At 39.3% G+C, this 16,729-nt stretch overlaps 1 protein-coding gene across 2 annotated transcripts in view; it reads right to left on the bottom strand.

Moving 5' to 3' along the window:
- Positions 1 to 564: 564 nt before the first annotated feature.
- Positions 565 to 16,729, bottom strand: part of pdxdc1 (pyridoxal-dependent decarboxylase domain containing 1) — a 38,247-nt gene continuing 22,082 nt past the window's right edge. The window contains exons 15-24 of one of the 2 annotated variants that reach the window (XM_084744877.1): positions 13,693 to 13,753; positions 13,000 to 13,070; positions 11,439 to 11,544; positions 11,057 to 11,231; positions 9,383 to 9,501; positions 9,140 to 9,261; positions 6,894 to 6,986; positions 6,509 to 6,605; positions 5,298 to 5,396; positions 565 to 1,546 (exon numbers count right to left, since the gene is read on the bottom strand). In XM_084744877.1, coding sequence (XP_084601003.1) covers positions 1,254 to 1,546; positions 5,298 to 5,396; positions 6,509 to 6,605; positions 6,894 to 6,986; positions 9,140 to 9,261; positions 9,383 to 9,501; positions 11,057 to 11,231; positions 11,439 to 11,544; positions 13,000 to 13,070; positions 13,693 to 13,753 — 1,236 coding nt within the window. In that variant the 3' untranslated portion in view covers positions 565 to 1,253. The remainder of the gene's footprint in view (positions 1,547 to 5,297; positions 5,397 to 6,508; positions 6,606 to 6,893; positions 6,987 to 9,139; positions 9,262 to 9,382; positions 9,502 to 11,056; positions 11,232 to 11,438; positions 11,545 to 12,999; positions 13,071 to 13,692; positions 13,754 to 16,729) is intronic. The other variant, XM_084744878.1, reaches the window with a different exon arrangement.

Genomic DNA, 16,729 nt, shown 5'->3' with positions numbered 1-16,729 from the left:
TCTTATCTTGTTTTGGTCTTGTTAGATCTTTTACATTCTTTTTCATCTCATTATGTCAAATGCTTTAAAACCAAAGTAACGAGCCTTTGTTAAAAATGTAAGGAGCAGCAAGTCCAGATATTTGTGTTAAAATGTGAGAATAAAAGTAAAAAGTTGTCAGATAAATAAATACTCAAGAAAAGTACAGATACCTGAAAAATCTACAATTTAACAAAGTATTTGTACTTAATTACTTCCTGCCTCTGCCAATATTGTAAAATCGATTTTAACAAAAAGAAAATTAGGTAACACTTTCTATGAATAACACACCTTATTATATAGGGCCAATATTATAGGGCCATTCATTATAATAAATTATAATAAATTATAATGAATCCATGATACTTTATGATTCTACTCATAAACACACATCATGCTTTCTGATGTACTATGTCAACAGTCATAAAGCATTACAGATGTGACTTATAATGAATTATAAGTTCAGCTGTCTTATGTATGCTCTTGACTAGTTATAAACTAAAGGCTGACTGATGGGGCTTTAATACATTAATACATATATGACTAACTATACTAGAGCTGCAGCGATTAACTGATTATGGAATCTATTATTAAATTAATTGACAGCTATTTTGATAATCGATTTGAGTAACTTAAAAAAAGGCAGAATTCTCTGATTTCAGCTTCTTCAATGTGAATATTTTCTGGTTTCTTTACTCCTCTCTGACAATTCGCTGAGTATTTTTGAGTTGTGGACAACACAAGACATTTGAGGACGTCATCTTGGACTGTGATCAACATTTTTTACTTTTTTCTGGCATTTCATGGACCAAACATCTAATAGAATAATGGAAAAAATGACAGATTAATCGATAATGAAAATAATCGTTACAGAAAAGAGAGGTAATGGGTTCCCAGCTCTAATAATAATTGTATTGTATGTCTGCCAGTACACCTTTGAATGGAGGCCACTCTGTCATGTCCTTTTTGCGAGGGGTTAAAAGACATTCTGATAATTGTGGGGATGCCCTGAAGTAAACATCACAGAATAAAAGTATCCAGGGGTGATTTTTCCTTTCACCTTGACATCTTTGCTGTCCTGAGATGGGACAGAGACAAACAGCCCAGTCTAGCTCCATCACTTCTCCCCTCAGAACTGGAAGAGTTAAGATTCACAATATAAGGACACCTTTCTGTTGAACATCTGTTAGTGAGGCTGCTACCATTTACAGAGCGGCTGGAGGGACGGTGTCATCCTATCTCCCGCTCTGCTCCACCTCCTGGCCCTCAGGCTGCCTCTCCTCCTGTCCTGAGGATGCTTCAGCCTCCACCTGTGTGTCCACCTGCACAGAAGACTCCGGGGTTCTCTCTGGTACGATGTCGCTTGCAGGGTGCGAGTTCTCCTCGGGAGCGGGCGGAGATGTAGGCGGGTGGATGCTTCCGCTCAGAGTGGCGCTGTCCTCCCTGGTCATCTCCTCCGCTTGTCCGACGGAGCTGGTTTCACTGATGGAGTCAGGGCCGGCCCCAGAGCGCCGGAATAACCTCTGACCTGTGAAGAAGACGTAAAAGACAGTAAGCGCACAAAGTGTGTGATGTCATTTCCTGCAGATAACCAGAATTCTGTGAGTGTCAAGGCAGCAAAGAGATCAGAAAAAAAAGGTGGGATTTGGATTAAATTATTTTTAAAATGCACTTGGTTCTGTTCTCTCTGTCTGCAGTCATCACCATACTAATGTAATAATAATAATAATAATGACAACAACAATAATAATTGTTATTATAATATATCATAAATGTATATGTAATAATCTTATATATAGCGAAAAATTACACTATAATAATAATACTATACAGTATACTTTGAATACTATACTCTACTGTATTATACTATACTGTAGTACATAAGATAATTGTACACTGTACACTATAATGCAGTACTACACTCTATAGTCTGTCTCAATGTCCCGCCCACAGCACTATCTGATTAGTTAGAAGTCAGGAGTAACAGCCTATAAGTAAATCTGTGCTAATTTTTCAACTTTGGAAAACTGTGACATGCATGTTTGTGTTGTTGAACAGCAGCAAACCACCATGATGGAATGATTAAGAACTAGAATTACCCTCTTGTGATTGTATGGCTTCACCAACCAGTTAAAGTGCAGTTTAAATCCATGTCTGTTCTGACTCATATAATGTCTGTAGTGAAGACTTTGAGGGAATTCAGTGTATTTTTTGGCAAAATGGAAGTTCTCACTATACACGTGTGAGTCCAGTGAAACATGCTGTCTTCACTTAGAGACAGAGGACTGATAGAGAGCTGAACATTGTGATGTTGACCTTTGACATTTGTATGTAAAATGTCATAACTTCATCAGTTTATCCTATTAGACAATTCTGTGAAATCTTACAATAAGAGTATGAATTCCTTCGTTTTGTGAGATCACTATGACTGTGGACACTTGTACAAAGTGGACATTTGTGCCAAATTTTAAGAAATTCCCGTCAAGCTTTCCTGACATATTGTGTTCATGAGAACAGGAGTGACAGACAACCTGAAAACACCAAGACAGAGGCATAGAAATACCTTTAAGGGAATGGAGAGACAAACCATCTGGCATGTCAGATTAGCTGCACAGCAGCTCTAAATGCACATCACCCCAACTATTAACTATCTAATGATCCATGGCCCCAGATTCACCTGTAATACTAATCATGTCAGTGGTCGCTCTTTTATCATCAGCTGTTTGATCAGCAGCGTTTAAATCTGGCTCTTCTATATGAGTCAGTGCCCAATCACTGTTGTATCATGTTTGTGTATACTTATATCATATCTGTGTATTGTTATGATTAGATCACCATCTGCTTTATGATTAAATATCAATGTCCGCTGTTTTATCACCAGCCTGTGTAAATCTGGCTTTCTAATATGAGTCAGTGCCGAGTCATATATTTGTATATACTGCATGTTTATTATCCAATCATCGCTTGCTTTGAGAGTAAAGAAAGTCTCAGTGGTTACAGTTTTATTATCAGGGTTTATTCTGTAAATCTTCCTCTCCTGTATGTGTCAGTACTCAGCCACTGTTGTGTGATTTTGTTGTGTGTTTTGTTGTGTGTACTCTGTGTGTGGCTGCGATCAGACCATCACTTTTTTTTGGGAGTAAATAACAGTGTTGGTGGTCGCTGTTTTATTGACAGCACTCGTTGTGTAAATCTGGCTTTCTTACATGAGCTACATGTGCTCAGCCACTGTGGTATGTGAGAGTGAAAATCATGTTTTTAACCTTGTTAACGTGTTTATAAGACATATCAGTGACATAAGCATTAAACACCATGTTTGAGCACTTCTTACTTTGAAGCTGCAGTGTGTTAGGGCAGTCTGAAAAAAAAAACGGATTCAGTCAGGCTGGGTATATGATGTCATAAACCTAAAGAACCAATCCTGTTAATCGAGGGGGCGGCGCTATACATATCATTAGCATATTCATGAAACCAGTGGTGGGAAGAGAACTGAAAATCTGTACTCAAGTACAAGTACTCTTCCAATACTAAAATATTACTCAATTACAAGTAAAGGTACTGGTGTTGGGAAACAAACTTAAGTAAAAGTACAAAAACTACTTTTACTTACTTTAGTTTTAGCCGTTGATTTCACCGTCACCTAAACTAAGGTTACAATTTTTGTGTTTCCCTGAACCGAAATTGAAAACACTAACAATCGATTAATCATTAATAATTTTTAAGATAAAAAACATGTTTTTTTTCCCCCAATTTTCCATTTTTTCTGTTTTTTGGTCATTGTTTCCTCATTTTAAGTCCAAGTTTAATATTCCTTATTCAACAACCAGCTCCACCTGACAATACAATATCAAAATATAATATAAATATCCATGAATGTATTTTTAATTGGTTAAATTATTAACAGCAATTAATTGTTTTTCTGACAGTAAACTGAATATCTTTGAGTTGTGAATAACTGATCAATATTTTCTGACATTTTAAGGACCAAACCACTAATCAAACTAAACCGATCTGTGCGCTCCACCTGTTTTCACATGTTTGGACCTGTTTTTCAATTGAAAAGATTGTGACATATATGTCCTGGTTTTCATTGGTCCGTTTCTGATCAGATCACCTGATTGGCTACTAAAACGCAGATGAAGATTTGGATGTTGATTCAAACTGTACTCAGTACTCAACTATGGGTTTAAAAGTAACCAAGTGGATTAAATCTTATAATGAATACTTAAGGACGAGTAAAAATACAGACTCGAAAATCTACTCAGAAAAGTACAAATACCCCAAAAACCTACAGTAATTTGAGTATTTGTAATTAGTTACTTCCACCCATACTAAATGAAGTCAAGGTGTAGCGCTATATGTAAGCCATCTTAAAAGATATTTGAACTTATTTTGTAAAAAAAACAAAACAAAACATATCAGACAATTTATTACTTCTTGCAGAGCATTTTATATTGTTTTAAACATGACTGGAGGTGATAATCATGTATAAAAACACATGTACATTTTACAGCACCTAGTATTTATACAGAGCTTTTTATATGAGTGAAGCTTGTGTATATTGCCTTTCCCCCAGCACCCTGCACGAGAAACACGTTCCACAGCTATGCCTCCATGTAGTCACAACACCACCAAACTTTTACAAACATCTTTTGCAAAGAGGCATGGCTGCCTGTGTGAACCACAGACATATGTACACATATAAGAAGATGCTGTTTTGGCTTGTCGCTGTGTTGTGTTGATGCTGGCGTCATTTTACCTACGTCAAGACTGACCTGTGAGCTGCAGTTTTTCTCAACCGCTCTAAGTTAGTGATGTTATAGTCAAGAGATGTTATAGTCAATGTTGACGTACAATCTAGGGGTAAATGCAGTGTTTGTTGTGAACAGACTGTGCAGCTCTTTTTGTTCATTGTTCGGCTACTGTCAATGAAACTTTACACTCCCTGCGCTGGTGTTTCACGTGAAAAGCCTTCCAGTGGCTCAAAGAGAGAATTAGCTCTTACTTCACTGGTTGGCTTTTAATTTGAAATTTAAGTAGGAAGAATTAAATGTCACTGGTTGAAAAAACAGCCACTGGAAATCATCAGTGAATGAAAGCAGTATTTTTTCTGTGAAGAGGAAGTGAGAGCAGCGGAGTGGTGAGTATGACAAGACTGTTGTACTGATGTACATTACACTGAACTGACCATGTCGGCTGTTACAGTGCAGGTTATTCCACTGTCTGAAACTCAGCTGGTATTGGAGAATTGACTGTTAGTTAGACAGAGACAGTCCTACCTGGCAGTCTCTTTGATGAAGAACTGGGAGTCTCCTGCAGGGACGGTCTGCCTGTCTGGGCCTTGGTGGAGTACATCACCTCTGTTGAATCCAGGGAACCTACAGACACACACCACTAACATGTTACACACAAATACTGACAAACATTTACAGGCACTTTTCAATCCCAACAGTGAATTTTTGGATGTATGCTAAAATTTCTTATATGACGCTTGATAAATAACATCTTGACAAAAACACAGCGATTTAATAACATTTATGAAGCATTTTATGGATCCAAACACCACTTTTGTTCATGTCACACAACTGTGGTCTGCTTGTTCACATACATGAAATGAGTTAAAAAAAAAAGCACATTCTGACATTATTTCAAATGAAATCGGATGCTTTTCAGTCTGTAAATTCGTCTCCTTGTCTCCTCCACTCGCTTCCTCTCCTCGCATCTTAGCTCAACTCAGGAGGAGGAGATGCGAGGACGGAGGAGACAAAGCCATGAAATGAAAGATTCTTAGTTCCTTTCAGCGTCAGTCTGAAGTGATGACAGTTATTGATGTTGAGCTGATAAATAGCAGCTGTCAAACTGACTGGTACAAATGTCCACAGAAACACTTATTTTAGACCTGTAAACTGTTTAAAACTGATGATTATTAATAATATTCTTACTGATGTTGATTTTAATCATCATTTAATATTCCTTTTAAATCTTCAAATTCATGTAGGCTACGGATGTCTATGGTGTTATTTGTTTACTTAGAATATTTATTTACTTGCATTTTTGTTATCTGCACAATCATACACCATAAAAAAAGAAGACAAACTGCTGCTTTGTGTGATGCCACAACTGTTTGCAATGCAATTATCTTATTATGAAGTGTTCAATGACGCCACATGACGGCACATTTTATCATGTAACTGTGTTTTATTTTATTTTATATAGATCCCCGTACATGACACAAGTATTAAAGTAAACCACCACCGGTATGTGTGCTGCCGGTGTAGTCCTAATATATTTTGTCTCTTTTTCTCTACAAAAATTAAGACAATTTTTGGATTTTTTTGTGCTTTTTAAACTACATTTTAGTCTAGTCTTTTTTTCTTCAACAATATTGCACATTGGTATGGTCACAGTTAGTGTTGTTTGATGTCAGTGTAGTCTCGTCATTGTCGTGTCTATAATTGTCCCAGTGTAGCACAGCAGTGACACACAGTACCTGCAGCCAGGTTGAAGGTTCTGCCCTTTACGGAGCTCTGAACTGGAGAGAACCAGTTTAACACAGAGCCAACCAGAGGAAGCTGCCTCATCAGTCCCTGTCACACACAGACAGACAGAGGAAGTCAAACACTTGAACTGACTGAATGTTCAAGTCACATGTAGACCTTCACACACACACACACACACACACTCACTCACACACACCCAAAACCACACTCAGAGCAAACAAACATGCTAGTCTTACCACACTGAGGAGCGTTCATTTACTGCACCAATCCTTCAACTCCTGACTTATCATCATTTTAAAGTATCAAATAAAAATGAATTCCAACAAAATGCATGCAAAAATACAGACACACACATACACACACAAACACACACACCTCTTCCATAAGTTTCTCTTCATTGGCCTTTTGTAGCTGCAGCTCTGCCTCCAGGATTCCTTTCCTCACCACCTCCGTCATGTTCTCCAAAAGCTACACATGACAGGATGAATATCAAGAAATGTCATATACATCACAACACAGTGAACTTGCTGTATATTAGAATGAACATGTACATTTCCTAAAAACAAAACTAACTGTGTAACAACCAAACTTGAGTGCTACTTAAGAAGTAAGTTAAAGGAGGTTATTCATTCTTGAAAATTGTACTTGTACAATTGTACAAATACTTGTTTAGCTTTGATTTAGAAGGGCTACAGAGTTGACATGTTATGGTTGAGACACATTTGATAGCAATATTATTGATGAATCTGCCAAAAAACAGAAAGTTTACCAGTGCTTGAGCAGTATTCCTGCCTTTTTTAAACCAGGAAGTGAGGCAGGGGAGCTTAGAGTATAGTTAAACCTCTTTATGCCTGATTAATTAATAAATTAATCTGGGATACAACTTTAAAAGGGTCAACATTTTCATAAAAAAAATCAATTTCAAAATCAGTCAGTGGAGCCGTGACTGAAAGTGGTGGGTCCACACAGTTCACCTTTAACCTGGCAGCAGACGCTCAGCTTCTCGTTGTTAATATATGCCTGGTCGACCAAGTCCTGGAAGCCTAGAGACGAGCGCATGCCAAGTTTTCCCAAAGTTGTGTTGCTGTTGTGTTGTGCTGCCACATGCTGCCACTCTGATGCTTTTTTGGCATTTTTTTTTAGTCTGTCTCTCTGTGTTTGCTATGATCGCCGTTACACAGTCACTATGAATGAGTATTAATTATGGGCGTTTCATTGACTGTTTCTGGACAACTACAGGCGTTACATGATGTTCACAAAAGGTGCACCACCTTTGGAATTGATTGGAGTTGACTTGTGTGCACTGTGTTATAAATCTGAATATTTTCCTGCATAAGCACTATCTGTAGTCCATCCGCGCAAAATGTGCTGCTTTTTAACTAAAACTTAACTTTTCCTGATGATGTTCTTTATGAGCGATATAGCTTCTCAGCTGAAGAAAGGTGATACATGCAAAGTTGTTGAGCTGTACATTAGTAATGTTACCAAACGAAGCTGTGTAGTTACAGCAGCACAAACTGTACGCATGTCATTGGCACAGGAACCTCAGCTGCAGAAAGTCCTTTTTTCCCCCATTTGCTTCAGGTCACTTTAACACTTTCATGCTTGATCCTGATTTGCTTTTTTCATTTTATTTGATTTCACCAAAAATTTAAGTGATTTCCATGTATCCTTCATTATGGGACCATGTGTGACCTAAGTATCATGCACATGTAACGTGCACTTACTAGAAATAAACGGCAGGCATTAAGGGCGCATTAAGTTGACTAGTAATGTCCTTCCAGAATTCTCCTCTTGCCTTACAATGTTGCTTTTTGTTGTAATATATTTTTAAATTTTTTTATAGCTCTCCTTAATAACAGCTTGTTCATCTTGACTGAAGTGGGCGGCTCGCAACCGCTCCACTTTGTGCGGGAAAAGCATCAAATGACGCACCAAATGCCCTTTTTATGTGACCAGGCACATGGCCTGAAGAAGAAAGCCTTCATTTGACAAAGCAAGCTGATTACTGGCGTCATGATGCCCGTTATCTCTGACTGAGGTTTTAGGTTTTGTTCGGCCAGCTCATGCAAAGAAAGCCCGGCTGTGTTAAGATTCCTTCGCAGCACAGCCCTCAGGAGAGTTGTATCATACTGAGATGATGATAGGAAATGCTGACACCCACCAAGAAAACTAGAATTATGCCTCCACCAACCAGTCAAGCTCCAGCTTGCATCCATGTCTGTCCAGACTTGTATAATATACGTAAGTGAGGACTTTAAAGGAATTTAATACAGGTGTGTTGTGTGGAGTTTAGTGTATTTTTTGGCAAAATGGATGTGATTCCAGTGAATGATTTCCAGTGAGAAACAAGCTGTCTTCAGTTGGAGACTATTTTAACAGAGGACTAATAGAGAGTGCAATGTAGTTTCACATTTTTTCATTATTTAAAAATGGGCTATAATCACAAAATGGCCTACAATAACCATGATCATTCCAACTTCAACTAAAATATAGCAATGATTTTGTTAGAATTGGGTGAGATGCTACTGACTGAATGTTGAACTATTCATTTAATCATTCACAACACTTATCACAGCTGTTTAACAGCCTTCAAGTATCTTAGAAAATGCAGCAGTTACCCTTCCACTCTCCTCTATGTCCCTCCCAAAGGAAGCTATTGTGTCCACCAGCTCTGCCACATCAACGTCCTCAGTGACCATGCCAACAAAGATGCAGTGCTCCTCTGTCCCAAACTCAGGGCCTGGAGAGAGAGAGAGAGAGAGAGGGAGGACGGGATGGAAAAGGAGAGAGGCACGATAAATAAATACTGGGAGTTAGATTTTCCAGCGGTGGAGCCAGCAGAGACGTGAGGAGGTACTAACCGGTGGAGAAGACGATGTCAGTGTCAAGCTCTTGTAGTTTCTTCAGCAGTTCAGTGTTGATTTTCTCCAGCTCCTGCTTCCTCCTGCTCTCGTCCATTCCTTCAGCCCGAGGCTCGTACCTGAACATCAGAACATCCGTCACAATCCCATGATTGAATCTTTTCATCACAAACCTCAACTCTGCCCAGTGGACAGCAAGTATTTGACATTCTTAGCACTTCTGGTTTCATCTGTCTGTTACAGCAATGGCTTTTACTCATTCAGTCACATTCAATTAGGTAAATGCTTCGTATGGCGTTATTTAAGCATGGCAGGGCCGCTACTGCATGTTCCATAATGCTTGAGTGACATTTAGCTTCTGGTGTATGGAGGGACCAGTGTGTGGAACAGTTATATTAAGGAAGAATAGAAGAGTTTTTAACGCAGTGGCAGGAAATGGGATGAATCATCCGTCTATCATGTCTAACATGGGCTAACTTCATGGGCTGGTGATGATTTGCCAAGCACTAAGCAAATCACTAAGCCTTGTCTGGTTTTATAGAAAAATCATGATGATGAGAATGGAAACTGCAATTATGTTCAAATAACCAGTTTTAGGAATGTTTTACTGCTCCACAGATCATGTAAGAGCCCCGTTGAATGCTAGTTTGATTATACAGATTATTATGAGGCAGCTGGATTCCTGAGATAACACAAGAATTGTTTGGTTCTGTCTAGCAAACCATCTGCTGTGTCAGGCTGCTGCCAGTGAAGCCACGTAGTAAATCAAACTCTTGGCAAAGCCGGTCGGGAGGAGAGTGAAAACATCTTTTCCATGGAGAATGGAACGCTATCACAGTATCTACGCTAACCTCTTCAGGAGCCGCCATTGTTCGTTCAAGACGAGTCACTTCCATGGACCCTCGTCGCACCTAAAACCACACCCTTAGCTGCCAGAAGCTGCCTAGGACACTGATTGGCTTCAACACTTTTGGTGTGGACACAAATGGATAACCTGAAGCCTGGCAAGATGGATTCTCACGTGATCGCAAGATAACCAATTTCCCAAACCATCAAAAAAAGGTCAATACTTCTACTAATACTAGTATGGCATAAATGGAAAATATGAATTTGACTGTACAGTTGTACTTTATATGGTTATATGATCATAATAAATTTGACCGTTTTTATTAGATAAGAAGAGTACAAACACCCAGCAGGCAACCAGGCAAGTGAAGCACCTACTGCAATGCCAACACAACTGCCAGGTGCAACCAGCAGTATGTATGGTATAATGTAATCAAGCAAACTTCATGAAAATCTGTTCCAAATTAAACAAGTTGCAGTTGGATCTTGAATGTCGGGTATGGAATGAATCTGCAGACGCTGCAGTTTAAGATGAGACCAAACTTGTCTATGAATGTGGCCTGAAAGAGACAAGGTAAGTGTTTTTAGCCTAGCAGTTAATGACTTGCAACCCCAACCAGCCAGTTTTAAGGAGTGAGGAGTCAGCAGTCGGTATAAAATAGAGCAGTCAATAAAATAAGTTTTAATTTTTTACTTTTTTTAATTTCTTTATTGTGACTGCTACATTGGGAAGAGTAGAGAACCAAATACAAGGTAAAAATGCAGGCAAAGGAGTCAGTCCAGTCTCTGTAAACTACAGCAGGTCCTTTAAAGTCTGGTCATTCTTACCGGACAGCACCCAGGCCAGGCCAGCTGAGCTCCTCTATGTACACCAGCGAGGGTGAGTGTTGGTAAGTTTCCTCCCTGAAGTCCTGTCTGAGGCACACTGTGGAGCTCATCATAGGCACCAGCTCTGACAGCCTCTTCACCAGCTCCTCAACGTCCCCCTGCTGGGTCCCCAGAACTGGACGGGAGGGACAGAGTCATACAAAAAAAGACTGCATGAGGGGGCTGCTTTTAATAGGTCATTTATATAGACCAAAAAAAACAAACAATTGAGGTCCCAGGACACTACCCTGTGGCACCCATATCCCATGATTCTTTACTCTTTACTAATGTCAAACATTTGAGCACCAAATACAATGTGTGTCTGTGTGTGTGTTCATGTTACCTGCAGCAGTCAGGAGGGGACTGAAACGAACACACGTTCCCTCGTCTTCAAGCTCCACCACATCCACCCCGCTGGTGGGAACAAGACGGACCAGCTGTTCACCGAGCTACACCCAGGAAGAAATTAAACCAATCAATCAGACTTTATTTGTATAGAACTTTTCATACAATCAGAATGTAACACACAGTGTTCACACAATAAAAAACAATGAAAAGGAGATGAAAATGATCATAATATCCCATATGGCAGCTGAATAAATTGTATAAGATTATAATATGGAAGCACAGATTTCCCCCTGGTCATATTTTACAGTTTGACCTGTAGGGGAGTTTATATTTAAACTTTATTATGGATATTGACCTTTTTCTATATGCTATTTATTCTATATGCAAGGTTCAGCCACAAATGTCATATTTTTATCATTACTGTGCCTGTAAGATTTATTTATAGGGACCTACTTGATCCAGCGTATGCAGTTTGTCTAGGGTAGAGGTAAATTTGATTATTGTTATTTAACATAATGTAGACATTGATTCATTTCTTGTTTTGTTCCATCTATGTTGTGGAGATCTATTTATTCAATGATGCTTTTAACTTACAATGTAAATGTATCCCTATTGGCTCATTAACAAATATAACCCTCAATATTTGTGAATGTTAGATCTATGAACTTCACAAATAAATGTGGCACTGTAAATTAGACAGTGTGCAGGAGTCCTTTCGCAAAGTTTTGGTCTTTTCGGTCTCCTATGCATCTGTCTCATCTAATAGATGTGTTCCTTTGTTCATATTTTACAGTTCAACACACAGTTATAAATATAACTGTATATGAAACAGTATTTTAACCAGCTAGTCTCTAACTGTCTGTCTGCTGTTTGGTGCTGGGCTGGTAGTTTACAGTGGGTTTATCAGAGGTTGGAAGCGAAGAATTGGAAGAATTGATGAATTGGTGATAATTTTAGTCCTTTCACATTAAAGTCCACCTCCAGTCATGTTTTAAACAATATAAAATGTTCTGCAAGAACTAATAAATTGTCTCGTTTTTTTCTTTGTTTTCTTTTTTCAAAAATACTTTGTTAAAAATGGCTGACATATAGCTCTACACCTTACCTTCATACAGTATTGAAGGATTCTTGAAAATACAAATACTCCTTGCCATTTCCACACCGCCAAGCCCCACCAATACCCCTAAGTAGCTACACTTGATTTCTCCTCTGTTTTGCTCATTAATCACAGGTATTGACACTAATGATATGTATATGTTTTTTCCTTAGGTTTATGACATCATATACTCAGCCTGACTGAATCCATTTTTTCTGACACTGCCCTTGCTCACTACAGTTTCAAAGTAAGAAATGTTCAGACATGGTGTTTAATGCTTATTTCACTCCTGATATGTCCTGTAACGTGAAAAACACCACATGGACATGTTAACAAGGTTAAAACATGATTTTCACTGGAGGGAGTCTTCAAACATGGTCATTTCATCCATAAAAAACATCTAGCATAGGCACAGATATATGAGGTACAGTGTACATCTTAAAGGAGGGAAAACACTCACCCATCTGTTGAAGGCATCAATCACCTCTTTCTCCCCAGCACAGTAACCTTCCACTGAACCCCCACTGGATGCTACGAAGACAGCAAAAATGGAAATGGTCTCAATAATTTCAGTTCATTCTTGACATCTGGGAATGGTACGTGCAACAAGCAGAGAGTTGGACCAGCGGCCGCTGCAGAGGACTGTTAACTTCAGTATATGAGGAGCAGGCTTCACCAACTGAGCTACAGGGGCACCCAGAGTCACTTGCTCTTCCTCCCCAGCCCACGTCTGCTCTCACTGGCTGTAGCTCATTGTGTGGCTCCTCTCCTTTCTTAACATGACCGGACATTAATCCTTGATATCTTTCGTGTGTTTGCATTGCATCAGCAAGCTCTCGAGCCGCATCTTTGAACACACATAGCAATCAAGTAACTGGGCAAAATCACTGGAGCGGATATCAGGAAAAAGTATAAGCTGATACTACCCATTAGCCTAAACTATGAAATAAATTGCTTAGCTGTATTTTTATTATTTTTAAATGTTTAAATGGTGCAGACAAATCAAAAATGCTGCTAAAATTGTGTGTGTGAAAAAGTTTAAACGAAATGAAGCAGCAGTATTGGAAAAGTGAGTCATGTTTTGGGCTTTTGACAAAGTTCTTTATTAAAATGCTCTCAATCTGTTCACAGGTCCAGGGAGTACGATCCTTACCGGCACTCATTTCTTGGGAAAACTTGAAAAGCACCACAGGGGAGCTGAGTTCATCCTCCACCTGTTGGACACACAAAGACACACATCAGGCATCTGAGACTCAGTGTCATCATTATCATACTTTACAAGTGATCTGCTGGATGACATGCAAAACAATTATCATCAGCTGAAAGGGTGCGATGTAAACATGGACTGAAGATTTTGTCTCCATGCCTACTGAAGTTGCTATATGTTGTGTCTTTGTAACTGTATGTCACATACAGTTTCTGTTTGATTTGTCAAACTGGTCTGTATGGAAGTGGTGCCCTGAGTCATTGCCTCTCAGTGGTATGGAGCAGCCCAAACCAAAGCTTCAGCTCCAGTTCAGAAGGTTTGGATGGACAGAAGAACTGGCTGATCAATTGGCTGAACTGATCGATGTGTTTTTACTACTCCATTATCACTGTCCAATATTCCATGAACATGCAGCCAGGTTATTGATGCAGGCAGTACCTGGACATATCTGTGTTTTGGAGTATATCACCCAGGGTTGGAGTCTCCTGTTTAGCATTATCTTATTATTCGTGTCAAATTGTGCTATGCCATTTAACCAGAATCAAATTGAGCAAATAACTGATCTCAGTGAAGTTATACGTGGTATGTTTCTTCATTTTCTCAACTACTAAGACAGGAAATAAAACCCATAGTGAAGCTCATCATTGATGACATCCAGGTGGAAGGTTAAGGCAAGCATCATGCCTGGGTGGGGGCTGAGATGATGGCTAGTGTTTCTGGGGTGTTGATGTGAGGGTCATGAATAATTCACAAGCATGTGTATTGTTGTTAAGTTAGAAAAGCAAAAAAAAAAAAACTGGAACGTGATTGAAGAGACAGGGCTCAGTGCCTTGGTATGCTTCACGCTAAGTGCTGCTCTTTCCAAAGGTGGACCCACGCCCACGCATTGATTGGCCAGGTGTGAGGAGGTGTGACAGACACCAGCATTTCTCCCTCAACCTCTCCCTTTCATTCTTCACACTACTGCTTCTGATACTGTTTGCCTTAAGGTCAATATTCCTTGAATGCCTTCAACGACAGACTGTCCTTTGAACAATCCTGACTATGACGCACGCTTTTTGTTCCATCTTTGAGCACGGCCATTCAGAACAGGTTTAAACACTGGACAGGGACAGGCCGCACATTGCGCAACCTGGTTTGTTTGAAGCCTGCTGAGACCTTAAGGGTATCAGTGTATCTACTGTGGGCGGACTGACGCTGGGCCAATGCCAAGGCTTGCCAGCGGAGAGAGGTAAAGTTAGTTCAGAACTGGAATCAAAAGTATATAATCACAGAAGGAACCCAGCATTAGATGAAGACACAGACAGACAGGAGCCAGAGGTTAACATCTGGCACAAGTCCACACCAGGAGCCCATACATACAAATAGTAAGATGTTTTCAACCAAGCAGGAAGAAGAAACAGCAACTGCAGTGGCAAAAAGAAGTGTTGAGCAAGAAATGACAAACAAAAGATCACTGGATGAAATGTCTCTACTACTGTCAGAGGTGCAGAAGTAACTATGTACAAATACTATTACTGTACTTTGTAGATTTTTCAGGTATCTGTACTTTACTTGAGTATTTATTTTTCTGACAACTTTTTACTTGTACTCCCTACATTTTAACACAATTATCTGTGCTTTCTACTCCTTATATTTTCAAATCAGTATCATTACTTTGAGGGAAAGTATTCATTGTCACCATCTTCCAAAAATCAAGACTGATTTCAATTTAAATAGATGGAAGATGGGAGATGGATGGGAGAATAACACAAATCCTTTGTGTATCCATCAATGCATATCACACATGACAGACACAGCAAGATGAAAATGATGAAAAAGAAGTAACAAGATGAAAACGACAAAACAAGGTGAAAAAGATGTAACAAGATCAAAAAAGATGTAACAAAATTTAAACTATGTAACAAGAAAGACAAGAATGAAAACAAAAATGAAGTAATAAGACAAAAACGATGTAAGAAGATGAAAACAACATATGAGGGAAGAAGACAAAGAGTGTAAAAGACGCAACAAGTGAAACAAATTACTTTACAAACAGTCTGTAGGAATGTCCTTTAGATGGTGACTTTTTATTTTTATACTTTGAGTACACTTCAGATCCTGTGCTTTTTCACTTTTACTTGAGTAAAGAAGTTGAATCAGTATTTCTACTATTGCTTGTCTTTCTTTACCTGAATAAAGAATGTGTGTACTTTTGCCACCTCTGACTATTGTTATGAGTCATAGCAAACACTCTATTTTGTGCCTCCTCGTCTCCTCGCTCCTCCACCCTTCACCCTGTGACCCAAAAATCGATTTCAGCATGCCACACTGATGGATGCCTCAATTCCAAAAATACGTCTGACGGAGGGTGGATCAAGGATCGAGGAGGCATCCTGTGCATCCTCGCTCACCAGAGGAGGTATGAGCGAGGATGCACAGGTGTATCCTTTGCGGAAGTCTTTTTGGCACACGTGACAAAAACGAGGCGTGACACGGCTGAACAACAGAAACTATGGATGAAGCAGACTTTTGTATTCATAAGCGCAATGAAAAGCTGAAGTGTGGAGCACACCTGTGATGCATGCATCCAAATATGCACACACTTCAACTGTGGCCCATTTCAAACCGTTTAACCGCCGTTCCATCGGAGTTAAGTTTACACACACATCAGTCAACTATGACTGAGCACACGACCAAATGTCAGGCCACATGAGCGCTCACTGTCTTTTCTTTCTCTTTCTGCTGCCACTGAAAGTCTGCATCACACTTTCCTCATTAATTAAATTTCAAGATGACAACTGTGACCATCCAGTTATTTAAAAAAACACTGATTATCGGGACTCTGAATATTCTTTTTCCTCACCTGGAGGCAGAAAGTGGCAGAGCACTATCCTGTGCGCTCCAGCATTACACCTGTGGTTATTTAACATGATAAAATGTGTGATCAAACTATATGTCCTTTACGGTTTGTGTAGCATCTTAAAAGGCGCTCTAACCACAT

The sequence above is a fragment of the Lutjanus erythropterus genome, chromosome 19 (genome assembly GCF_056507025.1).
Source record: "Lutjanus erythropterus isolate fLutEry1 chromosome 19, fLutEry1.hap2, whole genome shotgun sequence".
NCBI lineage: Eukaryota > Metazoa > Chordata > Actinopteri > Lutjaniformes > Lutjanidae > Lutjanus > Lutjanus erythropterus.
This window is presented reverse-complemented; position numbering and strand designations above follow the sequence as displayed.